Raw genomic sequence first — 27,292 nt, forward strand, 5'->3', positions numbered from 1 at the left:
GGGTGTGGACTGGGGTGTCTTCCCGGGGCACAAGGCATGGGAGAGCATGAGCCGAGCGGAGCTGCGGGGTGCCCTCGTGGCGGGGCCGGGCGGGCAGGCGCTGCGCGGCGGGTGCACGCCCGCGTGTCCCCCGGGAATGTCTGTCTCAGGCCCATTGTACGTTTCCATGCAATGTTGCTGCCATCAGCTCTGCGCTCGGGTGCGCGTGCAAGGCCACCCACCCACCCGCGCGCGTGCGAGCGAGCGGACCCCGTGCTGCGTGTGCGTGCGGGCGTGCGGCTGGCCGGAGCGGGGCGACGGTGCTCCGGCTGGCAGAGCGCGTTCCAGCAGAGGGCATCCGAGCCCCACTTCGGCTCCCCGGCCGCCTGCTGCGATGCTCCTCCGTGGTGCTCCTCTCCTGCTCCCGCTCCCGCTCCCGCTCCCGCTGGCTGAGCTGCTCTCCGGGAGGGCAGGGAGGCTCTGCCCGTCGTGGGCAATGGGCAAGAAAGCAGCGAGCAGGGGGCCGTGCCCTGAGCCTTCACGAACCGGAGGGAGGCATCTGCTTGCCCAGGCAAAAGTGCCTTTTGCTCCGGCCTCCTGGGTTGCAGGGAGGCTCGAACCAGCTGGAACCCAGCCCTGCGGCGCTGCCCACCCCGGTGCCTGTCAGCTGGAGAGCAGCGATGGGGAATGCCCGGGCGCCCCGGCGGCATCTAAGCGCACCGAGCGGTATGGATTGATTAGATGGCGTTTCCGCTAGGGTTTTGCGATACTGCAATACCGGTGAGACTAATCCGTGCGCTGCTTTGCAGCACCTGGCGGTGCTGTGCCTCCGCCTTGCACCCCGTGCCCCCGTCACCATTCCCTTTTTCTTCCCGTGGCCCCACCTGGCCTCTCTCTTCCCTGTCTGGCTACGAACTGCCAGAGCTGAGCTGCTGCGCATGCGGGGCCCGTTCTGTCTCTGCATCCCGGGAGCGCTGGACAGCGGGATGGGAGGGACATGACTGTGTCCTGTGCAGGTGCCACCTCTCCTGATACCGTTTGGTGCTGAGTTTTCACTGGGGAAAGAGATCCCCAGGGTCATGTAGTAATACTGTGAAAAAGGGCTGTTGTCCAGTGGCGCTAGGATGGTGTTGGGGGCAGTGCTGGGAGGAGCGGTGCTGGAGGAGGGCTCTGTTAGGGAGGGCAGCGTGCCGAAGGAGGGCTCTGGCCGGGAGGGAGCAGCGCTGGGAGAAACAAATGGTGTTGGCGGGGTTTGCAGGGGATCACACGTGGGGTTCTGGTTCCAGCGTGCCAAAGATTTGCACAGCCACAGCAGGAAGGGGCATATCCACTTCATGCCAGGCCGTTTTCCTCCTGGTTGGAACCTGGGATCAAGCCTCCTTTGACGATTTCTCCCACTGCTCGTATTGCCGGGGTGCCTGCCCCTCTGTCCACACAGTTTCCCTTATTTCTACGTGAAGCTGGCCGTCTCCGCACACCCTGCTGTGGGAACCGTGTAGTGGAGGTGACGAGCCTGCCCGCTCCAGCACCGTCCAACGCAGAGCTAGATGGTTGTGAGGTGCACAGTCCAAGCCCTGCCTCCACGCTATGCGTTGCAACTCTTTGGCTGTGAGTCAGCATGAGGCGCGAGTTGGTTTGTGGTGGCAGGACCTGTTTGCTCTGATTTGAGTCAGCCCGTGGTGTCAGGTGGGGGAAGCAACGGGCAGAAGTTCTGCAGTAAAGAAGGGACGGCTGAAAACAGGGCGGCTGAATCCTTGAGCTAGACCTGACCTGGGCCTCAAAATCACACAGCTGACAGATGAACTGGATGACTCCAGGAGGTCTGGTTGTTGGAGCATTTCCATGGTCTTTGGATTCTGGACCTTTGGGGTTCCTTTTTCCAGGATTTTCCTGGAACCATCAGGGCAAGATGCTTTTTTTTAACCTGCTCCCAAGTGTCTGTGTGTTGCTAACTGGGCCTGACTTTGTCCAATCTGCTGGGCATGGCAGTATTTTAGAGCAGTTATTAAATCTTTCCTTGCTGTAGGCAGAGCAGCGCTATTACCATGTTGAACAGATGAAGTACTGAGAAAGAGAGACAGATAAAGGCCTAGGTCTGCAAAAACAGGCGTGCACTTAATTTCTGTGGATTGCAAGAAGAATTAGGTGCCAGATTACCTGACTGGTTCAGGGGCTAAGTGAAGTGACCAGTTTGTACAGCAGCACCTTGCCAGTAGACCCCAGAGTACAATGTTATCTTCTGAGATCCAGATCTCTGCCCAGTCTCAGGACTGGCACCTCTAACAGCCAAGGCTGCAGGGGGTGAATTTGCAGAGGAGATCCTTGCTGGGTTTTTTAGGGGAGCATGTAGTGATGCTGGGGGAAGCAGTGTTTTGTTGAAAAGGTAGGCTCTTGTTTATGCGAATGGTTCTCTCTCCTGGGCTCTGTGTGTTGCACCACGCTGGAGTTGTTGGCCCTTGGGCAACGTTAAGACCACAGAGCACTGCTGTGACCTGTCTCTTGAGATACTGGAGCTCTCTGAAATTGCTGCCCTCCCACTGCTTGAATTAAACAGTTGTTCTGCAGCATCTTAGGAAGGCACAGAGCTTTGTTCCTAAAGGAAAAAAGAGGCCAAGATCCTCACTGAGGTCGTGGGGTATGAGCTTTGTGTAAGCGTGTAGCGCAGGAGATCCAGACTAACAGAGAGCTGAAGTTCTCCACCATCCCTGCTGTGCTGTCAGCCCTTTGCCAGGCCATCCCTCCAGGACAGGGAGGGTTGACTTGGTACCACAAATGTGAAAAGGAGCAATGACTTTCTGAAGCCATAGTTCCATACTACAAAGCATCAGGACAGGTGGTGATGTCTCTGCTCTCTCATTGGGACCTACCCTTTCTGGAAGATTGTGCTGGTCTGGTTGCGTGCCATCTCTTCGAAGGGCAGCAAAGAAGCAGGGCCTCTAGCTAGATTTACTCTTCAGTGTTGTGGTGGTCCTACTTTGCCGTAAAGGAGCTGAGAAGCCAGTCATTTTGAGGGGAGTAGAGCGACAAACAGTGTGCCTGAGTGCTTGGCCATTTTTAGACTGCTTCCCGTTCCCCAACATATGCACTGCAGGGATGATGGCAACAAATACTGCATGTTTGGGGTGCTCCAGCCACTGATAGATAACCTTGGGAGTAGTTTGATCCCTGTGCTTGGCAGAACAAGGCTGATGCGTGCTTAAATTACCTAAAGATAATCCAAGTCAGCTGGTGATGCTGGACAGCTGTAGGTGCCCTGCAGTCTCCTTCCATGAATACCTGTGGCTGTGATCACTGTGACCAGTGCCCGATCTCTTCCTGGACTCTATGGGAAGAGGGCTGTGGTGCTACTGACTGCTGGCGGCCTGGTTTGGCCCTCAGTGCTTTAAGTTTCTGCAGAGAGCTGAATCTATGGCTGGGAAGGCCAACCCTGAGGTGAGAGGCTGGGTCGGGTGATGCAGAAAGGAGAAATGCCGGGTGGAGACTTTGCTTAACTGAAAAGGACTCTGAGAGGAGGTATGTTGCCATAGAGATGTGGCTGGATGGCTCCTGCTCATCTCCACCTTCTCCAGGACGATTGAGGACAACTCCTCTGGGCAACCTGCTTTTGTCTCCACTCACATCTAAAAAAGAGGGAAATGCCCAGTGGGACAGATGAGTCCAGCCACCATCCCATCTGTGTTGGGGCGCCTTTATGCCAAGGACAGCATCCTCCTCCCTCCGCAGGCTACAGAGACAGCCCGTGCCCCTGCTAGCAGGCAGTTCTGTGCCCCGGACTCAGAATCCCTTCGTTGTAATGTCCTTTTGGTGATGCGTAGGATCGGATGGTCTTGCACGGTGGGGTGAGCTTCTTCATAGCTGGACGCTTGTCTATGAGAATTGGGTTAATTGGGCCGGGAGGCCAAGCTTTCCCAGCTGGTTTTTGCTAGGAATAAACTCCTAATTGCACACGCACCAAATTCTTTTTCGGAATGCTGTGCTGAATGCATAGGCAGCCCAGGGGCCGTCAGGTCCCTGGCCCAGCTCAGTTTGGGCCATTCACTCCAGTAGGGCCCAAAGCGGGTGACTCCTCCTCCTTGGGAGCTGGGATCATGCTGGGAGCTTAGATTACATTTAAATTGCCATTTGCATTTTCCAATCAATACGCGACTTTACAATTAAGTTTGGTGTTAAAATTCTTAGCAAAAAGTGAGTGGAAGGGAGATTTGTGGAGTAAACGAGTCCTTTGGGGGCCATCGCTGCTCCCTGCTTCATTACGCTGCATATTGCTGCTGCTGCTTTTACTGTGCACCACCACAATCCGAACACAACACAGAGACAATCACACTGGCCAACAAAATGCAGGAAAAGAAAGGAAAAGTGGGGAGCGGAAGAAGGTTGGGCTCTCTTGCCTTTCGTCTCTGACACGTTCTTTCCTTCATCTGTGACAGTCGGGAAGAAACTTATGGAAGAGTTATTTCTTGTAAATCTTTCCATGAAAAATAGAGGGTGCCCGAGGTGTAGTAGTGTGCACGCGTCTGTGCGTGAGCAGTGTGCGGGGTCACCATATGGGGGCCTGAGAAGCCACGGGCATTGGGTGCACAGGTGGAGCTACAGAGGTATGTTGGGGGGTGTGTGTGTGCGCACATGAGCATACCAAATACATGCATGGAGGTGATGAGCTCTGCGGTGAGGATGAGCACGTTGGTGGAGATGCTGTGCCTCCCCTCATCACCCACTTCCCTGCATTTCAGTCAGTTTTGTCCTCCTTGCCATTTCTTACTTTAATATCAACTGTTGTGGGGGTTTTGCTCCATTGCTCAGAAGACAGGAAAAAGAGTTCTCTAGATGCTGCTGGTCCAAATCTCCACATTTCATCAGCAAAAAGGAAAAGAAGTTGGGCTACAGAGTAAGTAACCTTGATGCAGTCAGCACAGCAACACCATCAAAACCTGAAATCCTCTCGGCTTCTGTCTCCAGCCTCTTAATCTCTAATACAGCAGTGAAGAACAAGTCTAACTGTCCCTGGATTCAGCTGTTTCTCACAAATGTTTGGCCTTAAGCACCCTCTTCCCCCAAAATTTTATTACATGTTTACTTAGATTGTTTAGTTGCTCCCAATTTCTCAGGAAAGTTTTGGACTCTCGTGCCTTCTGGGTTGAAAAATGAGCTGCTGGTGCTTGACTCTGCTTCCAGGTCTGGTTTTGCTTGTGTTTCAGTTTTTGAAGTTCCAGAACTGTGTGCTGAACTAATTGCAGCTGAACTCTTCTCTGCAGACAACACATTTTGGGGGCTTGACAGTGGATGCAGCAGTGTGAAGGGGTTGAATAGCTATTCTTGCAGCACCAAGTTGTATCGAGTTGAAGACATATTAAAGAGAACAGAGGCAGCTAGAATTTGTGGGCTGTAGTACGTGTTGGCAGATCAATCTTTAGAACTTACCAGTTTTAAAGCCAGAAGGGATCTTTCTGACCACACAGCCTTCCTGTATAACACAAGCCAGAGATTTCACCCAGTGACTTTGAACCAAACTTGTAACTTCAGTCTGGTCTATGGCAGATTTGTTTGAAAGATAAATGTACAGTTTTCAAGTACAGAGAATCCACCATTTCTCTAGATTAGTTGTTGTAATATTAAATTAACTGCAAACATTTTGAGCGCTGTTTGTGCCCTGCTTTGGGTTTTTTTTATTTTTGTTTGTTTCCTCTGGCTTATGTCTCTAATTTAAAGATTCTCTTCAGGCTTTACTGTAAAAGACATGTTTCCAGATCATGAGTATCTTTCATTCTTCAGCGTGGCACCCAGATTGGGCTTAGTATCTATTAATAGTCTCATAAATCGTTCGTATAAAGAAACGATGGACGTGTGGTTCAGACGGGGCCCCTGCAGCTGGCTGCCGTGCAGCATGAACGTACCCTTTGGCTGTCTGACGGATCACTATTTGGAGAACAGCTTACCAACAGCACAGTGTACTTCTGGATTAGCTGCAACCTGTTTCCCTGCCAAGAAACCAACCAACAATATAGGTGTGGGGCCTGACAGAGAAGCTTGGAGTCCTGGGGTAGCTAGGGATTCAGAGGACAGGGGGTCAGGTGGGGATAGCGTGGTGGAGGAAGACTTTTGATGGTCCACTTACAGGCTTATGTTGGACGCTGCTATGAAATACTACTGCCGAGTTGCTCCATAGAGTAACCATGGTTGACTGGTACACAAATGGCTGGAAAGCCGTGCTCAGGTTGTTCGGTGGATGACTGTAAATGGTGAACTGAATGGGGACCCCACAGCCTGTCTTTAGCCTGATGTCATCCAGTGCATCTTCATCCATCTTCCTGACTGGGGTGATAGAATAGATTGCATGCTTATGAAGTGTGTAGGAGACACCAAGTTGGAAAGGCTACAAACAGGTTCATAGACAGGTCTGAAATTCAAAATGCTCTCGATAAACTGGAGAACACAGGACGTGATTCTAAAAGGACAAATCAAAGGCTTTGCATGTGAGTAGGAATAATCGTTTTCGTAGACCATGTGGGAAATGTATGGCCTGGTGCTAAAGAAAAAGATCTTGTCTGTAGTAGATCGGAACCAGAGTAAGGCCAGCCATATCATGCTGTTTAAAAAATGCAAGTGTTGCACAGCATGCATGAGAGCATTGCTTACCAGACACATGAAGCAATCTTGCTTCTAGGCCTGATAAGGCCTCAGGTGGGCTACTGGGTCTGGTCTTGGACACTGCACTTCAGGCTCTGGAACTACTGGAGACCATCCAGAGGAGACCGGGTTAACGCTCTCAGAAGAATATTCTACAAAGCAAGAGTGACAACAAGTCCAGGGAAGGGACGACTGAAGGGAGACGTAATAGCAGTCTTCAGATATGTTAAAGGCTGCTGCAAAGGACATGGGACCGTTCGTTGAGACAGGGCAAGCCATGCGCTCCAGTTTCATCGAGGGAGGTGTAGGAAAACATTAGGAACAGATCTTTTGTGGGGGGAAATGGAACCTCGGTCACTGGCAGTTTCTACAAAAAGGTTGGAGTGACGTGGGCACAGCAGTGCTGCTGCGTGGCCTCTGAATGCTATATAGTATATAGTATAGTATATAGTATAGATATAGTATCACGCCTGGAGGTAGTATCATCTGCCTTGTCCAACCTGATAGTCCTCTGCTTCTACATTTCCAGGTTCAGTTACCTTCTTGACAGTGTTAACACTGGGAGCTCAGAGTCTGTTTAGTGGCGGTACTTTGCAGCCAAGAGAGCCAACCCTGTGAGATGATCTGGCAGTCTCTGCTCCTGGGTGCAGAACCTTGTATGAATTGTGCTAAAATCCATACTGTTCTCAAGAGCCCAGTTTGCCAAGTGATCTGAAGCAGTTTGTGTTAACAGCCAGTCACCACGATGATTTACTCCCTGCAGTTTCTATGTTTTCTTCAAGTTTTCTCACTGTGTGTTTTCCTTCAGCTCATCAGGTAAGACGTTGATTAAGTAGCATGGATCAAACACAGATTGCTTGGACCTATATACAAGTACTTCTTTGGGACATGGATTTGCCATTTATGATAACACCTTGTTGTCATTTATGATTACATTTTTTGACCTTTTACTTAACTGGTTTTTACTCCATATATTAATGGTGATAAGGATTTTATACAGTGTTATTTTAATGGTGTGTGCCAATCAGTTTAAATCCTTACAGAAGTCTAAAAATGCTGTGCCAACAGTTCCCTTTGTCATCAGATATTGGGATCTTACAAAAAGTAACATCGGACTTCTCTGATGACCTATTTCCATGTCAACTGGCATTAGTTATGCTGCTGTCCTTTCATTCTTTGCTGATTACTTGTTGTGTTGGCTTTTCCAGTTTTGCCCAGTATAAGCATCAAACTAACTGGCCGTAATTACAAGGGTCATTGCTTTTTCCCTTGCAGATCTTGGCAAGGCATGAGCTTTCAGACTGCTTCTGTGTTTTAAGGCATGTTAAAATCAGTACCTTTTAACCACTGCAAAATGAGCTCTTCAGCTGATTTTTTTTTAGAACTCTTGAAGGCAAATTATCAGATCTCGCCATCAAAACACTTCAGCTTTTGCCTTTCTGTTTTAACTTTCTCTCCCTTGTAAGAATAGCAGACATTTCCTTTTCACACTGATCGCTTCCCAAGTACTGAACAGAAGCGGTCATGGAGCACTTCTGCCTCTTCTGCATCATTTACTGTCGATTTCATGGTCATGTCCGTGCAGCATTGTTACCCCAGCGTGTGCCAAACCCTGCATCTTTTCTGGTGTGTTTTTCCATCGGGCAAGTGCAACAGACTCAGTCTCTAGGCAGTACGAAGGGGCCCCCAAATATGCCGAAGCTGGCAGGACAGAGATGCTCTGTCCAGGTTTTTGAGGACGTGCTGGCCTGGGGCCCAGATTTTTGCCACGTTAGGAACAGCCAGTCTTGATGTCTGTTCAGACAGTGCTTTTGGAGGGCTGGGCCCAACAGTTGGTAGATCCAGCTTTTTCCCAGACTCTGCTTTTCTTTCATACTTTTGTCTGCCTGTTCCGTCCTTTTCTCCCTGCCGACAGAATACTTGATGTTCTCTCCCCAGTCCCTGCTCCAGAGCCCTTGCATCTAGCTTGTTGCCCTGTCCTTGTTCTCCAGACTCTCCACCTTCACTCTTACTCCTGTACCTGGTGTGTCATGGATTTCTGATAGAAGCAGATTTCCTGGGGGGGTCAGAGTTGGGGTGGGGAGAGGCTTAGGAGGTCCCGAGCTATTCTTTGAGATGCAAAGCTTTTTCTCTCCATAGATGGTGATAAAGCAAAGAAATCAGTCCCCAAATGGCTTTACCCATCCAGTGCAGCACAGAGCCAACGGAAAGTCATTGCTAGAGATTAAAGAGCCTAACTAACCATTTGGGGAAGTAGGGGACAGAAGGTTGAGTTCCTGAGTAGTTCGGAGATGTCACAAGATAACAGGGAAGGAACGAGCTGAGTGCTGGGAAATAAGGCAGGTGTAAGGGGTTCGTGGGAGGAGATAGCAATGGTTTGCAGCCCATTCTCTGTCTTGCTAAGATGTTTGTCTAAGACAAGCCTTGTGAATGTGAATGTTGTGCTCATGTGTTGTGCGTGGGGTAAACAGGAAGTCTGAATTCCCAAATCAAATGCTTTTACTATGACAGTTGGTTTAGATCGATGTAAGTTCTGGGATAGGGCCGTGGGAAACTGGAGGCTTTGGGGCATGGAAGCATGATTATTTTCAGGTCCGAGGTGTGTACTGTACCTGGAAATCACAGGATGGGTCTTGTGTAAAATCCTGATGGGGAAAGGGGGTGAACCATCCGTCCAGGACCTGCTCTAGCTCCTAAAATGTGTCCCTGGCTCCATCTGCTTGACATCCCTAAGCAAGGATTGCAAGCAGGCAATAGAATACTTGTCCCTTGTGAGTCCAATATCTTGGGGTGTTAACTCTGTTGGCCCCAGCGTGTCCCAAATTGCCCTTGCCTTGTCCATCCCTCTGCCTGTGCTTGTGGTGGTCGAAGATGGTCTGGGAGCACTGTGGTAACAAAGCTGGTGGTGAGACTGGTTTCTGCCTTGTGTTGGGACTGTCCTTCAGCCCAAGAAGAGCTGCGCTGAGGGAGTGGTTTGGGACAGCATAGTGTGTGATAGGTCCCTCAGAGGGTCTGGGGATCAGTGCTGGAATGTGGAGACCCTTGGCTCTGAGAATGAGGCTGTCTGGGGAGGCATGCTGGGAATGGTGGGGTAGGGGGTGCAGCCCTTTTCCTACTGGTCCCAGGGAAAATGCTGTTGGGAGGTCAATGTAGAAGATATTTTCTTGAGTCCGGATCTTCATGTCTCTTCCAAAACCAGTCTCATATGAGGGGCAGTTCTGGAGCTGAGGGGAGTGGTGCCTGGACCAACCAAGGTCTGAGACTCTTTACACTTCTCTTTTAGGGCATTCTCCTCAAGCGCAGTGGCAAGTCTCTCAACAAAGAGTGGAAGAAGAAGTACGTGACGCTGTGTGACAACGGAGTCCTCACCTACCACCCCAGCCTGCATGTAAGTGCTGCACTGGAGCTGGGCTGAGGAGCAGGGTGGGACGGAGCAGAGTGTCCTCCTTCATGCTGCGGCTGATGCTGCAGGCCCTCCTGCAGATGCCACAGTTGCAGAGGGTTGCTTGGCAAGGGTTTGGCAGCAGGTGGAAGCCACAGTCTCTCCTTGCAGCAGGACCCAAAGCAGGAGGTTCAGCACTATCCTCTACAGGACAGGCTTATTAAGCAGATTTGGTACATTGTTATTTACCAGAGTCTGGAGAAAACCTCTTCCCTCTCATGAAAACTGTCTCTCTGCAGTGTCAAACTGGGTGGGAAAAGCTGCTGTCCGCGTAGAATTATGCTAAGTAAATGCATCTTTCTTTTCTCTTTCCCTTGCTTAGTCCATTAAAGCAGGGGTTGCTGCCTCCCTGCCTCTGGGGTGAGGAACAGGCGGAGAGCTCCTTGCAGCCATGTCTGATGGTGCCATTTGGGTGTGGAATAATTTTCCTGGCTGCTAGGTATTGGGTAATGGAGATGAGGTGCCTGTGCAGAGCCTGCCGAGCTGAGCTGTCACTCGATGCATCTCTGATCCCCTTCACTGCTTGGCTCAGGCACACAGCTGCCTCCCCATCCATCTCTGTCGCCTCCCCACTGTGGGGCTAATGACTTCTTCCCCATTCCCTCTTGAGCACAGTTTGCTGCCGAGACAGTGAGCCACGGACAGACACACCTGTGGCACTGCAGACCACGGTGCCTTCTGAGCAGAGGACATTGCTTTCGCAGGAGAGCGTAACAGCGGATGGGAAGGGTAGGCTGTCTGCAGAGCGGTTTAGCAGGATGCTGGAAAGCTCTCTGGGATGAAAGAGCAAAGAGCACCGGGCTCCAGCTCCTGTGCTCCCTCAGCCTTCCAGGGCCCTTGATTTGTCTCCGAACACCTCGGACACATGGGTATTTGAGTGCCCTGAGCCTCACAGCCTTTCTCCTCGCTTCGAACCCTGTGGCCCCAACTCATGGGCTTGCTATACTCAGTCCTCCAGGTCCTGAGCCCCTGAGCCTTTTAAGCCTCCTATTCTTAAACTTGAAAGCCAGTCATTGCATTTCCTTTCTGTAATTCATGGGACCTTTGAAAACGGTTTTTTCCTTTTAGTCTTTGGTCCCTGTACCACATAATGTATTGTCTGGTTCTACAGTTTCCTAACTTTGTAATCCCATTTTTTGGCCTTTATAAAGTCAAATTGGGAGGGAGTGGCTGCTGCCTGCTCTGAGTGTGTGTGTGTGTGTGCCCGTGTGTGCGCACATGTATGCTCATGTGCGTGTGTGGGTGTATCACCTTTTCATTGGAGGCATCATAGGCCCTTGTTGCAATCAACTTAGACGGAGACTAATTTCTGGGGGGCTGTTGAACTGCTCACAACTGATGCTGCTACGCGCTGGGTTTCTCTCCTCTTTATACATTTCTTCCTTGGGGGTAATTGAGATTGATGTCACTACCTTTCCTTATTGAACTTCCTTCAGTGTTTCATTTCATTACTATATTTCCACAAGCAAAAATGTGGTTTGCTTCCACCTGGTGCTACTGGTGATCCACAGCCTGTTGCTAAGAAAGGACCGAGATGGGCCTCTCCTCTCCTAGATTACACTGAAAGCTTTGAACCTTGCACCCAAGATATATATATCATCCTAAATGTTTACCTAGAGCGATGACTAATTCCTGGGGGACTACGGAACGCACAGCTGCTACCTGCCCAGCTCTGGCTCCTGCAAGGATGGGGAATCCTGCACGCTCTCTCCCTCACATTGCCGCCCTGAGAATTAGGACAAAGAGCAATGACAGCTACCTTCGTGTTATTTTTTTTCTGTGACATAGACAAACTCAGGCTTTGATGAACTGTGTGCAGTTCAGACTACCAGAGGCCCCTCTGCCTCGCCTTGCCTTCCCTCTGGGTATCTGGTTTGCCACCTACTTAGAGGGGACAGATGCAGGAAGACAGCCTGGAGGAAGAAAGAGTCCAGAAGATGATGTCGCATTATATCCTCCCCGTGGTGTGCCGTCTTCTAGAATGAATCAGGAGATGCTGCAGTGCTTTTGTCACCTGGTTTGTCTCCTGTGGCATCAGCCAAGTTTCCATGTCCTTTCACAGGACATCACAAAGCAGAGCTTGTTAGGATTGAACAGCCTGGGTCACTGCTCAAACCTGTGTTCCTGAGGAAGGACACATCTTTCCATGCCACTTCCATTCGTAGCAACAGCTGTCAGTCCCACAGGCAGGTAGTGAGGTAAGCTGCTGCCAAGAGCAAGTATACAGGATCCCTGTCTAGGAGACACTCAGCATCCTGCACTTCACTGAGATGTTTAGTCCCAGCTTCACCCTTACCTTGTTCAGCACGAATCTGTGCTGCCATGTGTCTAGGGGATGGCAGAATTAGGGGTGCAGCAGAGACATCCCTGAGGACATGGCTGAATACTGAGGCAGGAGGATTTTTCCCAGCCCATGTCAGGACTGTTCAAGCCCCAGAGTGAAGGCCTTTTTGTGCTGCTTTTGCATTCCCAATGGCTTTTCCTTGGCATGATTCAGGGCAACTCCTGTCTAGACATCTCTTCTCTCGCATCTCCTTTTCATTCTGTCCCAGCATCTCCTGGGATCCCATGGACTAGCAGCCCTGACATTCTCCTTTTTCCTCCAGTAGGCATATCTTCCCCAAATGTGTCTGTGCCCCCATGAGTAAGAACTACTTCATGGCTCTGTCTGAGTCATACTTCTGCTATTATCACCCAAAAGCTTCCTGACTGAGATAGTCATCTGCTTTTGTGTGTTTATCACTCTACCAGTTTCATGATCTATATCATGGCACCTCCACCCCCACTTTGAAGTTTCCTCACTGGGACTAGGGCTGGACTGTAGGTTTGCAGTGACGGATTGAGTAGAAGAGGGGTCATGTGAGCTGGATCCAGTCTTGTAACTAAATGTTCCATAATTCCTTGAAGAAAATGTGTCTGACTTGACTAACAGCTTGGACCTTTGCTTGGGTCCTACAGAGCCGTGTATTGCTACTTTCAGATGCCACCTCTGCCTCTTCTCTGGAATAGTTAACAGTTTTAGAGACTTTGTAAGCAAGACGACTGGCGCTGGAGCTGTGAATAGCAGCTCTGGCTGAAGGCAGGAGCGTTTGGGGTGCCTGATCCCTGGATTCAGCACAGCTTTCCTTGTTGCCTCTGTATTTTTTTTTATCTTTATGTGAATGTGTTCAGTGAGAAGAAAAGAACAAGTTTTATGAAAAGACCGGTGTGGTTTCATATCACTTTCCCAAAGCCTTGGAGAGTAAACGCTTCTGCTCGGGAGGAAAGCGTATGTGGTTCAGCCCAGCTTCACTGGCCAGGCTGCGCTGTGCTGCGCGGAGCTAGAGAGAAAGCATCTCCCATTTTGCAGCCAGTGGAGCCATTCACACAATCACCTTCTGTTAATTCTATCTGCAACATCAATTAAATTGTTTGTAGAAACTAATTGAATGTGGCTTAATCACACATCTTAATAGCTTTCCACGCTTTGAACTCGTTGTTAATTCCAGTAATAAAATGAAATGAGAGAACTGGCTGGGTAATTAGCGAGGAGGCTTGGGAAGAAATTGCTGTTTTATAGCATGTAATAAAAGCAGTGCGCTGGTGACCGCTCTCTCCGGCAGGCAGCCGGCTAGCGCAGCAATTGTGCTGAGTTAGGGAAAATCCTCCAGCCCCTCTGAGATTCCCTGCCCAGGGGTGTCACCAGGCTCCCACCCAACCAGGAACAGCTTGGAGTAATGTTTAGTTGGGCCGGTTGCCTAGGGATTGCTTGGGACACCCGGGGGGTGTGTATGTCTTGACTGTCGTTTGAGGTCAAGTCGCCTAGAAGTGCGGAAGGGCGCGTTGTGTCGTGCTGCGCCCGTCTTCCACGTTAGCTGTGAGAACCTGATGCCCGTATAGGGATCTGTGGAAAGGCAAGAGTTCGAAGCGGGGCGTCTGAGATGCTGCTGAGAGGTTGTAACCTTTGCACATAGCAACCTGAGAGCACAGAGCGTTGCACGTGCAGCCCTCCTTCGCCTGCTTCTTGGAGGCAAGGACCGGGAGAACAGCTGCTCTTAAACTGATCTTGTGCATGTCTTCATCCTCTTGAGTCTGGAAGCAGACGATTTACACAGGGACCAACTCCGAGTTAATCTTTTTGGTGACCTCCTTGTGAACTGGAGCAAACCGAAGCCTCCCTGCTGAATGAAGAGCTGCAGCTGCGGTCTCACCCCGGACAGTTGCCGTCACTCATCCCCCAACGACAGTGCGAGTCCCCAGAGCAGGAGCTCCTGGGGAGGCCCCAGTTCCAGGGCCGGGAACGGATGCGCCCCCGTCACGTGGCAGGGGAGTTCCTTCCAAACTCTCCGGGACTCAGCTTTCCGTCCCCACGCCCTGGAGGTTTGCGCCCCGGAGCAGGGGAGGGCAGTTTCCCTCTGTGCATCTCTGGGGAGATCACAGCGCTCTGGTCTTTCCCCTCTGGGTAACATGAGTCCAGGAAAGATGCTGCCGTGTTGGAGAGGGCTAGGGGAGAGCTGCAGTGCCCTGCGGAGCAGGAGGAAGGGTGAAAGAAATGAAGCAGGATGCAGCTCTCAGGAGAGGCTAAAGGTGTGCAGCCTTATTTAGACTGAAAGATGAGGCAGTATTTGGAGGCAGGGCAGAACGATGTTAATGGTCTGCACGTGGAGTTTTCTGGTTGCTACAATAACCTACCAGAAGGAAAGGTAGAAACGCCGAGTTCGGAAGAGTTTAAAGCTGTACAGGTGAATATACAAGGGAATTGTCCTGAGTTGTGTTTTGGGATTGAATTATGCTAGCTGTGAACTGAGAGGGAATTTCCAGCTATTATATTACTTGTAATACAATATAAGCCATTATAGCTGAGTGCTATGATGACAAAGACAACAGATGACAGGAAAGAAGAACAGCCTGCCATCTACATGCTCTTTTGCTCCATCTAACCTCTGATCTCCTAGCCAGGTTTTCACAAATGGGCTTGTCCTGATATCTGAGTGCCTATGGCAACATCCTGACATTATTCATATTAGAACCGACTAGGTCTGGGCTGTGGAAGTGAGACCTGGCACTTCTCTGGAGCCGATTATAACTCACCAGCTAGTGTCACAAAAAGGCAAATTGGAGTCAAGGAATTGCACCTGTGTTGTCAGAAGATGGCTGGCTGTAGGCACTGGAAAGAGTCATAGAGTCATTTACCTCTAGCCCACCTGGCTTGGTCCCTCAGTGTAGTGCAAGAGAAACCAGCATGTGAGCTCCCGGCTCGCCTCCAAGTTGCTGGCTGACCGCCTTGCTCCCCTCTGTTAACCAGTTGCTGTTCTGATGAATGGATCCAATGGTACTGAATAAGGGAATGAGAGAGGAGCTAGGTGAGATGGGCCAGAGACAAGCTGAGCTTGAACTGTTCTGCCTCTCTGCTGCAGGATTACATGCAGAACGTCCATGGGAAGGAAATCGATCTGCTGAGAACGACGGTGAAGGTGCCAGGCAAGCGGCTACCCAGGGCGACAACGGCAGCAGCACCCAGTGCCAGCCCCAAAGCCAACGGACTGGCGAAGGAGAGGAGCAGCACCCAGCTCACGGGAAGCACAGGTAAGGAGGGGTCCTGGGCTGCAGAAATGGGGGTCATCCCTCCCTCCTGTGCATTAGCGGTGCCTTCCTTAGCTGAACCAGAAGCAAAAGCTGTTCTGAAGTTCCCTTTTTTTGACCATTCTTTGCGAGTGCCTGGAGTGGATGTTGCTGTTTCTGTGCAAGTCTTCAGGTGAACTGCCTGCTGGGATTATGCCGGCCAATTTCCAGCACAGAAGAAAAGGTAGAAGGGCTATAACTATTGGCATGAACTCCCTGAGAGGAAACAGTCGAGTCTGATCAGTCTCTGGTCATAGATGAAGCTATTGCTCCCTAAAACGAGGGAAATCTCAGGCTAGGGATGTCTCTCGATCCCTGGAAAGTTCTGTTCCGTCTCTTTCCATATTTGTGGCCATTTTTTTCCTTCCCTTTTTCCTGGAGAGACAGTTATGAGAGAGGGTAGTTTCATAATTATTAATTATTTTTCTGTGTGCACACTCAAGAAGCACACCTGCCACCAAGAGAGGAGGGGTCAGGTTGGGAGGCTCCCCGGTTTCTCAGGGAGTTCGTGCCACACTGCTTGCTGCTCCTCCTGTCGCGGGAGGTATCTCTCCCTGCCCAGGGGAATTACTGAACTTAGACCTTTCCTGCCCAAGTTACCAAGAGCTTTCCTGCCCAGGTTACTGAGGGCCTTGAGAACTCTTGACTTTGTCCTGGGGCTGGTATCCTTAGCAAGGATGGACAGTTTCCACATGCATTCTTCTTCCCAGCCGACTGCTGGCAGCAGTCTAATATAGTGGGATATTGTCACGTCTGCGCTCTTCAGGGTAACAAGAGAGTGCTGGCACGCCGCTGATGATGGAAATTCTTGATAATCTGGTACTGCACAATGTGCGACTTGGGGTGAACTTGGGTGACAAGCACATCCTATTTTCTGTCCAGTCCTGCTGTGCACTCAGGTTGCATCCTGCAGGCGTGTGGTTGTCTGCACGGCGCTTCCCGGGTTTCCGGAGCTGAGGTCTCATTAGCTCAGGTGCAGCTGGAATGAATGCGGGGAGCTGGCTGCGGTCCTCAGCAGCACACGGGAATGGCTTCATGGTGACGTTGCTGTGTTCACATGGAGCTGAATGCGCAGTAATAAACCCTTCTGAACCCGAATTGCTGTTTCTGTAGAGTCAGAATTAGTCTGCAGAACAGATAAACTGCTGGTGAATGATTGAAATTGCTGTATTTTTTGATCAAGGCAGTGCAACTTGAAAGTGCTCTACCTGTTTTCTGCAACTGCTGTCGCCTGCACACTCTCTTCTGTTCACCACCGCTGTACACCTTCAGCATGCATGCATTTTAATATGCCCAAACGCAAGGCAGTAATTCTGTGAACTGAGAATCAGGCAATACCTGCAGGATGAGAGACTAACTTTGAGAGCTGTCGCTGGGACAGGATTTAAGAGTTAGTGTACATAACTGTATCTTCATGAGCTCTCAGTGCTGAGAGGTGGCAGTATGAAAAGGGTAGGTCAGGTCTGAGTAGGATAATAATTCTTGCCTCTGTACACAGCGCTTTTCAGACATGTATTTCTAGGATGCTTTGGCTGATGCTTGTACTTAAAGGAGGTTATCAGAGCTGTGGGAAGAATTCAAAGACAGGCTGCAGAAAAGCTTGCGGTAATGTCAAACCAAATGTCCATGTAACCCTGTATCCCGCTTTCCACAGTCATCTCAATCCTGTTTGGCTCACAAGAAAAGAATAAGATGTGACTTGATCACTGATTACTGCTGCTTGGAAAACCAGTACCTAGAGAAGAGATCCATGCCGAGGCCTTTCAGTTTAGCAGACGAAGCGTGAGGAGATCCAGTGCGTGGAAGCTGAAGTTGGAACAATTTAAACTTGAAATGAGATGTAGCTTCCTACCAGGGAGGGTAATTAAATGTTGGAATAGTTTATCTGGAGAGCCGGTGGACTTATCACTGCTTGAAGCCTTTAAAATGAGATTAGTTATCTTTCTACAAGATATGTTGTAATCCAGCTCGTGTGTGTGTCGCTGCGCCCGGGCATGCATGCAGGGGATCAAACTGGACGGATACCATGGTCTTTTGTCATGTAGAAGTCCGTGAACTTGAGATTCCCTGCTCACTGCCTTTTCTTCTGGGTCCCTGAGCAGAACAGTGCTACTATAGTGCCGAGAACGTGTGTATCAGACCAGGACTCAGTGTTAAGACAGCAGATTTTATGTGTCTTTGCTCTGAGTGGTTGTCTGCAGTGGCCAGGAAGGATTTTTCTCCTGGTGCAAAATTGGTAAAATGTTTTCTGAGGAATTTTTTCTCAATTATTGTCATGCCTCCAAGACTGATTGCAGCTGGTGATGCAATCGCTATGGTAAGTGCTCTGACGTAATAAGAATCCTGCTTACAGTGACTTGCTCGTATCCTCGAGTAATGCGGACTACTGGATTTAGGGTCAGTAAAGAATCTGCCCTGCCTCAGATTGGCAGGGACTTTGCAGTTTTTCTACCTTTGGGGCTAGGGATGGGTCCATTACTGGGATCGACTAGGCATCCGTCATCTAATATACATGCTTTGGGCAGCTGGAGAGGGGACACCTCAGGACTTCCAGTTCTCTGCCTGTGCACAAGTGAGTCCTCGGAGGACATGCTCTCTGCAGACCTGGATTAATCGTCTTACACCAGGATTATCTGGCTGAAACCAAATGGCCTGTGTTTGGAGTTCAGAGCAGGTGATCTGTTATCTCCTCATGGCCTGAACTCTGCCGAACTCCTAAATGTGTTCATGTCTGCTGGATGCACAGTCCTCACCCAGGAGTGAGAAAAGAAGTAGATGAAGGGGAGGAGGAGAAAAGAAGATAAAATATCTCATTCCTCCCAGTAGCTCTATAAAATACACCTACAAAATGCTGGTGATGATTCAAAATAACCTCCGAAGTAAATACAGGCATCTTCAAAACCCAGTAGTACGCAAAAGCTCTGGCATTCGGCCTGGGCTACTGAGCCGGTTTGGTATAAGTGGCAATAGCTTTGCCCGTCACGTCGGGGAAGGGCAGACTGACGGAATGACTGTGGGACAAACACTCATGCGCAGGTTGGGCATAAATAGAGTGAGAATGGGGAAGGAGCTTGTATTTGTGAAACCTGCGGGACCCGGAGCTCTGTGGATGGTTGTACCCTGATATTTAAACCACTGAAGAGGGCAGCTTTACTGCTGTCAGAATTGTTTCCAGTTTAGGTTTCATACATTTCCCATTGTAAACCCTGCTTTCGGATGTGCAGAATTTTGACAGACTTTGCAGCCATTTGTACTAAAAATTTCTGATTTGTTTCTATCTAAGGCGTACGTTTTGTGGAACATTTAAGTGAATGTGAAGCGCTGTTTGGTTTGCCAGTATTAGAAATTTGTTTCCAAGAGCTGTAAATCTTCAGAGATTTGGTGGAAAGATTGACTAGAAGCAGAAATTTTGTCCTGAGTTAGAAATGTGGTTTTTGCTGTCCCCTGGAAAATATATTGGGATTGATCAAAGTTCTGGAAGTTGGTTGCTGAAAGCTCTGAAACACTTAAATCTCCTCCTGGGGCTGTCAGGAGATCCTGGCAGAACAGCCTCTGCTTTTCTAACCTTTTTGTTCCTTCACTTTCCAACTGTAATGTCCTCCTAACTTTTTATTTGTTTGAAATTTTACTGGTGGAGGGACTAGCCAGAGGTGAAAAAGCAGCTGATGCAGAGCACGGGATACGTTAACAGGTTTAGATCTAACTAAATGCAGGTAACCAGCAGTGGCACACCGTTAAGGCTGAGCAATCAAGCCCTTCAAAGTCAGGGAATTCCTGAAGTGCGGGTTACTGGCCGGCGTTACCCCAGCCAGCTCGCGCTGTTTGCCTTTTGCGTCGCTTGCCAGCGGTGCGTTGTGCAGAGTTACGTTTAACAAAGCAAAGCAGCTGAGGAAGCAAAGCCCCACGCTGGGACCCGCCGTGGATTAGGAAGGTGTATTCCTCATTCTTGTCTCAACACCGCATCTGCTGTTTGTGTGTTTTGCTCACACACCTCCCCAGCTGCGTCCTGGAAGACCAGGAGCAAGTCTGGGAAGTATCATCCAAAGGGAGTTTGTTTGAGAACATTTCGAATGTGCTTTCCAGAAGCATCTTACACGTGTCCAGATATTTCCTTGGCACGTTTCTCCTGCCTTCGTGTCCTGTAGGCTTTGTTTGCAGACTAGCCTTGAACCACTTGATCCTCTGAAGTTGTGGTTCATGAAGGGTCTCCTGATTGTACCAGGAACAGCCCTGTGAAGATATCCCTGTGAAAGCTCCCTCGAGGAGGACGGTAAAGGCTTAGAAGTTAACACGGGGCTGGGAATTGCTGGAGCACCATCCGCAGCCATGCCGGCTGTGTAACTGTGGCATCTCCCAGCACAGTTCCAGCCATGGCAAATGGTTTCCTGGACAGTACCTTGGGAACAGCACGGGTCAGGACCATTCCCTGAGCGTAGGTTGGGCACAGCTTTTGGGGGAAGAGAGAGTTAAAGCATGTGGGCAAAAGCTGCGCTGTGCTGCTGGTCTCAGGACCAAGGCTGCTGCCCTGGTCCTGGCGTGTTGCACATGTCGTAGAGGGACCCGCTTGGACAGCTGCCACCGCAGGCTGATCTTTCCATGGCGGAGCAGCACCAGACTGCCTGGCGGGAAGAGCAAGGCACCGTGGCTGCAGCCCAGGAAGCGCAGCACAGGCAGGAGCCTGGCTGTGCCCCAGGTAAGCCAGCGCGGTCGGCCCCCTGCACGCTGTCGTCCCCCTCGGTACCCAGGCGGACGGGCTTTAATCAAGGACCCTACTGCCTTGCGTGTGCCACCTTATACACAATCCCTTTGATGGCACGAACGTGGTCAGACAGCGACCAAATCGTGTCCATTACAGCAGTCCCTCCGCTGGCTGGGGTGGGAGGGTGTTGCATGTGCTCCAGCTTCCAGGAGTCGTGATCACAAGCCTTCTTTGGGCCTGATGTCCTACATCTTCTCCCCTCCTCCAGGAAGCTGAGTGGCCTTATCCTGGGAGACAGGCAAAAGAAAGAGGCCAGGTAACACTGGATTCCCTGGAAGTTGCAAGCGTGCGGGGAGAGGGAAAACTTGCTTTCCTGAGAGTGCCTGAACAAAACATCTTGGCACTTAGATGAGACTATGTTGTGACTGATGCCCACGAAGGCTAAGAAGGGTATAACCAAAATACTTGTTACGATTCGTAATTTGTAGAATGTTATTTTTAATACAGCAACAGTCCAAGAAGTGCTTTGACTAGCAAAGGCACCACTTCCTCGGATAAGCCATCGGTATTGCGTTGACATGAAATAGCACATAGGCAGAGCTTGGCAGAAGGAGAGCGATACCACTGGCAGCTTCGGGTTGCACCGAGAAACACGTCGCAGGGGAAGTGAGGCTGGTCGCCAGCTTCCATGGCGTCTTTTGGATTTGGATCTGTTTGCTCTCCCTGGCGGGGTCGGGCGGTTGTGTGGGTGCTGGACCTCAGCTTTTGCAGCTAGATCGTTCAGGCGGGTAGTAGTCTTGCTGGTGAACACTGAGACAGTATTTTATATTTTCACCTGTAAATTTCTTTCTGAACTTGGAGTGGAAAGTTGGATGCTTAAGCATTGCTTGATGAATCTTGTCTTTATTTTACAATTAAGTCTTCCTTCTTGTTGAGGCAAGATGAACTGGAGTGAAAAATTCAGGATACGTTGCCTGTGTGGAGGTAACTAGTCCGAACAAGCAAGGAGTGCTGGCACCCCTGGGAAACCTGCACCCCGAGACACGAGAAAGGAGCCCTGAAACAGGCAACTGGTTCCTGACAGGGCCTAAGGGATCTGTCTGAATACGGGCTTTGGCTGGTATCGCTTTGGGGGAAAAATCATCTCTATCAGGCATCAGTCAGCACCCCTTCTGCAAGAAAGAGGGCTCTGGTTTGGGAATTACCCAGACGGCTTCAAACTGATGAGGAACAGAGCTTTTTGACCTCTTCCCCTTGTCCCAGCTATGAGTGAACCTCATCATCATTCGCCATCTGCCCTTTATCGGGAAGTGAAAGGAAAGGCAGCTGGAGAAAGGGGAAAAATTTGAGAAAGCAGCTGTTGCTTAGGACCTGGGGAGGAGAGGGAGCCGCTGCAGAGCCGCACTCCAGGAGCCCCAGCAGATGTGGAAGGAGTTATGCTTGTGGTCCTGCAAACCGAAGGGTTGCTCCTGCCCTCCTGTGCAGGTGTTCGTAGTGGGTGGAGCTGGTGGTGCAAAGACTGGAATACGCCACGGAGGGGAACGGGGACGGGAGGCAGCTGATGGCTGGCGCCTCTCCTCTCCTCCCGCCGGTGTCAGAGCCGGGGTCCGTTGCGCGCGGGCGCAAGGGGCAGGGAGGGAGGAGTTGTGCCGGAGAGGTTGTACTGTAACGCATTTTCGGTAGCTCTGTTACAGGATTCGAAAGGCATTGACCTTCAGCAGTCCAGGTTTCCCAGGATCACCTCCCGCCGTGCTCAGTGTGGCTTCGTTCCTCGCAGACAGGGCAGAGCTCCTTTGGGCAGGATTAGCATCCAAACCACCCGTATGTTTCTGGTGCCAGGTGGAGGCTTTTAGGGGTGAGCTTTTCGGTGTCTGCCCTGCTTCCGCTCAGCAGCTGACCCTGTCTGGTGTGCGTGCACCAGCATTCGAGCAGGTTGGCCCAGGAGCTCCAAACACCAGCACTCAGGAAGGGTTTCGCCGTGCGAGACCTGTCTGGTGTTTCGCAGGGCTCTGGGCGGAGGCAGGAGCTGACCCGGTTCTCCAGGGCTGCTGTCGGCTCACACCTTCCTCTTCCCCACAGTCCCAGCTTTCTCTCTCCTCCCTGGAGGGAGGCTCTCCTCAGCCAAGAGCCTGCTTCACGTCGCACACCTCGTTTATCCGCAGCGTGCTTTGCATTGCAGGTGCCGAGTGAAGCAGGTGTCCTGTGGAACAAATCATTTCCTTAGAGTACATTATCATCCATATGCACAAGGCTCAAGCTAAAATTGTCCTGACAAGCTCTATTTTGGCATTTTCCAACTTTTGGTATCTTAACTTTATATTAAAAGAACAATTTTTTTCCTTTAATTCATTTTTAATAGACTTAGAAGACAAATATTTTTCTGAAGAACAGACTTCCTGTGCTTTGAACCGTATGCGCTTGGCTTGTCTCGTTGGTAGGTTTGAACCACTTGATCTGATAAAGGATGGGGTAGGAGATGAACACTTGTTCTCCGAGTGGGTCTCCTTTGCAAGAGGAGGGGAGGCACCATTTGCTGGTGAGATGCTCGGCTGTTCCCCAGACAGTTGAGCATGTCAGGATTTAGGAGCAAGGCCCTCAGCCAGTGGATGTTGCTCTGTTATTCCTGTCCTCTTCCGCTCTGCCTATGTTCTCCTCCCCTGCTTGGTCCTTCCTACTCCCAGGAAGGGAGTCGCAAAGGAAGAGCACAAGTAGATGCTGGTCTTTGGAGACAGCTGAGAAAGGGTTCTTGGCAGTTACTGCCCGGTCTTGCAAACCCTCTTTCTGGTGAAGTAGTGCTAGTCTTGGCCCAACGATAGAAATGCCTTCTTTATTCCGGGTTACTGGATTAGAGCGTGCTGGGCCGGGTTTTGGACACGCTGAGCCCTCGCAGCTTCCACTGGCTGCAGCGGCCGGCAGCACGCTGGGGGAGCTCTCGGCAAGCGGCTTCGCGAACCGCCGTGGGCGCCTCTCGGGACAGATCGTAAAGGGCACCTTGTGGTGTCTCCAGTGCTGGACAAGCCCAAGCGGTGCTGGGATCGGAGAGGGCAGGAATGGGATGCGCAGATCTCACTGCTGGAAATTTTGTAGGAAGAAGTCGGCTGTGAGTATGGAGCTTGACAGCGTGTATTCACTGCGCGTGTGGCAGTGCTGGTTCAGGGCGTCTCATTCGGACCCCCTCAGATTTCTTCCCACTGGAATATTGCTTCTCTTCCACTCTTCTTCAAGGATCCCCGGATGTATCTTTGCTGTGGTTCAGCAAGCTCACCCTTTCTGCTTCTTCGCCCCATCTGTGTCTCATTCGGTGTGTGTTTCTGGCTTGAAGCATGAGGACAGCCCTTATTCAAAGTGCAGACTGGATGAAAAGGGATTTTTTAGTGGAGGAGGACAGATGGTAGCACAAGAAAAATATGGAGACAGTGTGAATCACCGTGAGAGACTGGTCTCAGCACAGCTGCAGCTCTGAATTGTTGCTTTGCAGAGGTTTGCAGGGACCTACTCCGAAGTGGTCAGCACAGGGGGGAAAACACGGGTAACATTGCTTGAAAATGTGATAAGTCTGATGTCTGTGCACGTGCTTACATGCACACTTAACACGGGCACATGAGCCTGTTCCTTGACATTGCATTTGGCTGAGCGGTATAAAGGGAGGCCAAGCTGCTGGACCCTGGAGAACCTGCCTCCGGATGAGACGTTCACGTGTAAGGAAGAATGAGCTGAGACTGCTCTGACTGCGAGCAGCTGCACGGAGGCACGGTTTCTGATAGCGGAAAGCTGTCTGATTTAGCAGGCAAAAGCAGTGCAGACGCTCCACCTCAGCCAGAAACGCTGAGCTAACGCAGCAGTCCGGAGTGAGCTCTTCTGGCCTGCGTTGCACAGGCAGCCAGGCTTGGTGGCTCGGAGGTGAGACAAAAGTCAACGGAGCGCGGCAGCACCAGAGCGCAGCGCTAGGAGAAGAGGTTAAAGGAGAAGGCTCTGCCTGGTCGCGGTCTGCCGTGTCCAAGCGTTGGGCGCTCTGGCTCCCTGAGGAATTCCCGTGGGCTTTGCTGCCACGCAGAGCAGGAGAGCAAAGGGAAGACCAAGCAGAGGTTGAGCTCAGCTGAGGAACCGTGCCTCCATGCGGGGCTGTGCTTGAGCGCTGTAGCCTTTTACGTGGGAGAGGAGAGGAAAGGGGCTGGTGTAGCTTGGTCCCCTTCCCGCTGAGTGAGGAGCGGCGCGCATGGTCTGACAGCGATTTCGGAGCCCGTGAGCCCTCCTCCTCCTCCTCCTCCTCCCGCAGGATTTCTTCTGCAGCCAAACAGGGGAAGCATTTCCTGAAGCGCGTCTGTGGCGTAGGCACTGCTTAGGGCAGCGCTTCGGCGGCCGGCTGCTCCTGTTTGCCCTGGAGCGGTGAGGATCCGGCCGCCCCTGGGCTGAGCTGTGGCTGCTTCTGTCGATCCGCGGCTCGGCTGGCCGGACCTGGCCGTCAGGCTCCTCGAGGGGAGGCCTTGGGGGACCGAGCCGGGCTGGCCTGCCTGTGCCCTTGGCCGCCGTGCCAAACCGGGTGACGGGGAGCACGCGTTGGCCTTAGCCGCTCAGCAAAGAAACCCTGCGTTTGCAGAAGGCGCTGGGCTTCCCAGCAGCTGCGGGATCGTGGCTGGGCTTCTGCTGACGCCCAGCAGCACGTTGCACTGCCGCTCCCCGAGCGGAGTCCGGGAGCGTGCTTGCACCAGGCGGCCGGGAGCAGAGCCACCTCGCCCGGCCGGCTGCCTGGCCCCCGGTGCCGGGAAGCGCGGAGCCGCGGAGCCGGCGGCGGGCTCCAGGGACGGTTGCCGAGTTGCGAGAGGGCTGAGGCGGTCCGCGCGGAGCGTGCCCCCGGTGCCGGGAAGCGGCGGCGGCAGCGGCGGCAGCGGCAGTGCCCTCCCCGCTCGGTGCCGGCCCGGGCGCGTGTGCGCTGCCCCCTGATGCTCTGCCTTGCAGAGTGAGGGATTGGCTCCCCCAGGCCGGGGTTGCTGAGCCTGCTGTGATCATGTCACGTCGGGCTCCGTCGATGTTAACATCTCATTATCTTTGTTACTGTAATTACATTATCCGCTGCTTTATGCAGAATTATTCTCCGAGGACTAATTGATGGATCCATGTTTAATTCATTAATCATTAGCATCAAATTCGACAATTACAGTGCACACTGATTGTGGAATTTCAAATGTAATGAGGGAAGAATTAACAAAGAAAAGGGAAAACCTGTTTCCCTGGCATACCGCTGCTCGCCATGGGGGACAATGACATTGAGGGAAGAAGAGGCAGCAGAGAGCAGGGTGGCGCAGGTCATGGCAGACGGGAGACTGGTAGGATCATCCTGCACATTTCTGCTGGTTGCGGCTGCACGGCTTATGCTTCCAGGTCAGAGTACAATCATTAATCTTCTAGAAAAGAATTGGCGTTTGGGCATTGTGGAGGAAAATCTCAGCTCTCACTTCAAGACCGAGTCTGCCCTGTCCACCCTGCAAACGGCCCGTGGGTACAGGAGCAAGCACAGGCCACCCTGCGGTGGGCGGTTTCAGGGAACGCAAAGAATATCCCCAGCGTGCGCACGTGCTCGCGCGCTGTGCAAGGAAGGTTGGCTGATCAAGGCGGGGTGCCTTCAGAATGAGCTTGCTGTCCCCGCAATTTGCGCATGATCCCATGACCGGTCTGCTCCCTGCATGGTGCATAGGAATTTGTTTTGTGAGGCCACTGGAAGAGTCTTGCAGACCTGTTCTTAAAGGCTGTGGCTATGTCCCGTTGTTTCAGTGTTACCTGCTCTGAGGCAGGAGTCCTATAACCCTACTATCTTTCTCTTGGCACCTGCAAAATAATTTGCAGAAGGAAACCCAGAGCAGCCTTCTCTTTCCAGTCTGGCCGCGTCGGCTGGTGGATCTGCTCATCCTGAGGACCAGAGTGGATGTGGTTCTCTGCGCAGCTGTTTCAGTATCAGAGGTGGATACACCTTTCTCCTCCCTCCAGACATGCCACCACGGGGGCTTCATGCACATAAACATGGACAGCTTCTGCTTAATATTTCAGTGGTCCTTGCCACTTAATCCAGACTAAGGGTGTGGACAGGCATTCCCTGCCACACTGAGTTGAGTCAGTTGAAAAGTTGGGGCTGCGCAGGGTTTTGTAGTTGTTGGACCAGGCTGCCAGATCATGCCAGGTCTGTTTCAGCACAGAGCAGAGCAGTTTGGTTTAAACAGAGGTTTCCAAGCGCGGTTCGCTTGGGTGCTGCAGCGGCAGCCGTGGCAAACACCTCCGTTGGCCGTGGCAGCAGCGGTTGCTGGGACTGCCGGGTGCGCGTACACCAAGCTACGAGACCCGCTTCCAGCCTGCCTTCCTCTCGCACCCCCTGTAAACGCGGCGCATCCCCGCGAGGCCCGTGGTACCCCGACAGCCCGCGCTGCCGTCTCTCCCCCCAGGCTGGGGCTGCTCAGCCCACGGCCGGGCGCTGGCAGGTGATGCCGGGCAGGCTCCGACGCTTTCCACGGAGCTGGGTGGAGGTGTGTTGCTTTGAGGTGGTTCGTGTACAGATAGCTGGAAACCTTGTGTGAAACCGTCGCTGCAGTGATTTGAGCTAACCTGCTTTACTTGCTGTTGAAATGGATTAGAAGAGCTCAAGGTTGGTCACTGTGTTTCAGCCAAGGGTCAGGAACTTAAACACAAGGATGCCAAAAGCTGAAAGCCAGTGCGTGAGGGTCTTTGGAGTTTGTCTGTGTAACCTTTATCCTTCCCAATAACACGTTAAGGGGCTCTTTGTAGTCTGAGGATGCGGCAGACGCTGGAGACTTAGCAGATTTTATCTGTAAATAACACTTGTCATTATAAATCATATATAAAATACTGTAAATTCATGTTTATGACATTATAAATATTATAAGTTCACTATAAAATACATATTACAACATCTTAAGAATGTTTATCTGGCTGCCTGAAGG

The 27,292-nt window shown here is 51.3% G+C and overlaps 1 protein-coding gene across 1 annotated transcript in view; it reads left to right on the forward strand.

Annotated features, from left to right (window-relative positions):
• The first annotated feature begins 7,195 nt into the window (after positions 1-7,195).
• The window catches only part of LOC112976170 (arf-GAP with GTPase, ANK repeat and PH domain-containing protein 3-like), an 86,095-nt gene continuing 65,998 nt past the window's right edge, over positions 7,196-27,292 (forward strand). The window contains exons 1-3 of the mRNA XM_026087123.1: positions 7,196-7,419; positions 9,887-9,991; positions 15,442-15,610. Coding sequence (XP_025942908.1) covers positions 7,372-7,419; positions 9,887-9,991; positions 15,442-15,610 — 322 coding nt within the window. The 5' untranslated portion in view covers positions 7,196-7,371. The remainder of the gene's footprint in view (positions 7,420-9,886; positions 9,992-15,441; positions 15,611-27,292) is intronic.

Source organism: Apteryx rowi, unplaced genomic scaffold (genome assembly GCF_003343035.1).
Source record: "Apteryx rowi isolate R43461 unplaced genomic scaffold, aptRow1 scaffold_701, whole genome shotgun sequence".
Taxonomy (NCBI): domain Eukaryota; kingdom Metazoa; phylum Chordata; class Aves; order Apterygiformes; family Apterygidae; genus Apteryx; species Apteryx rowi.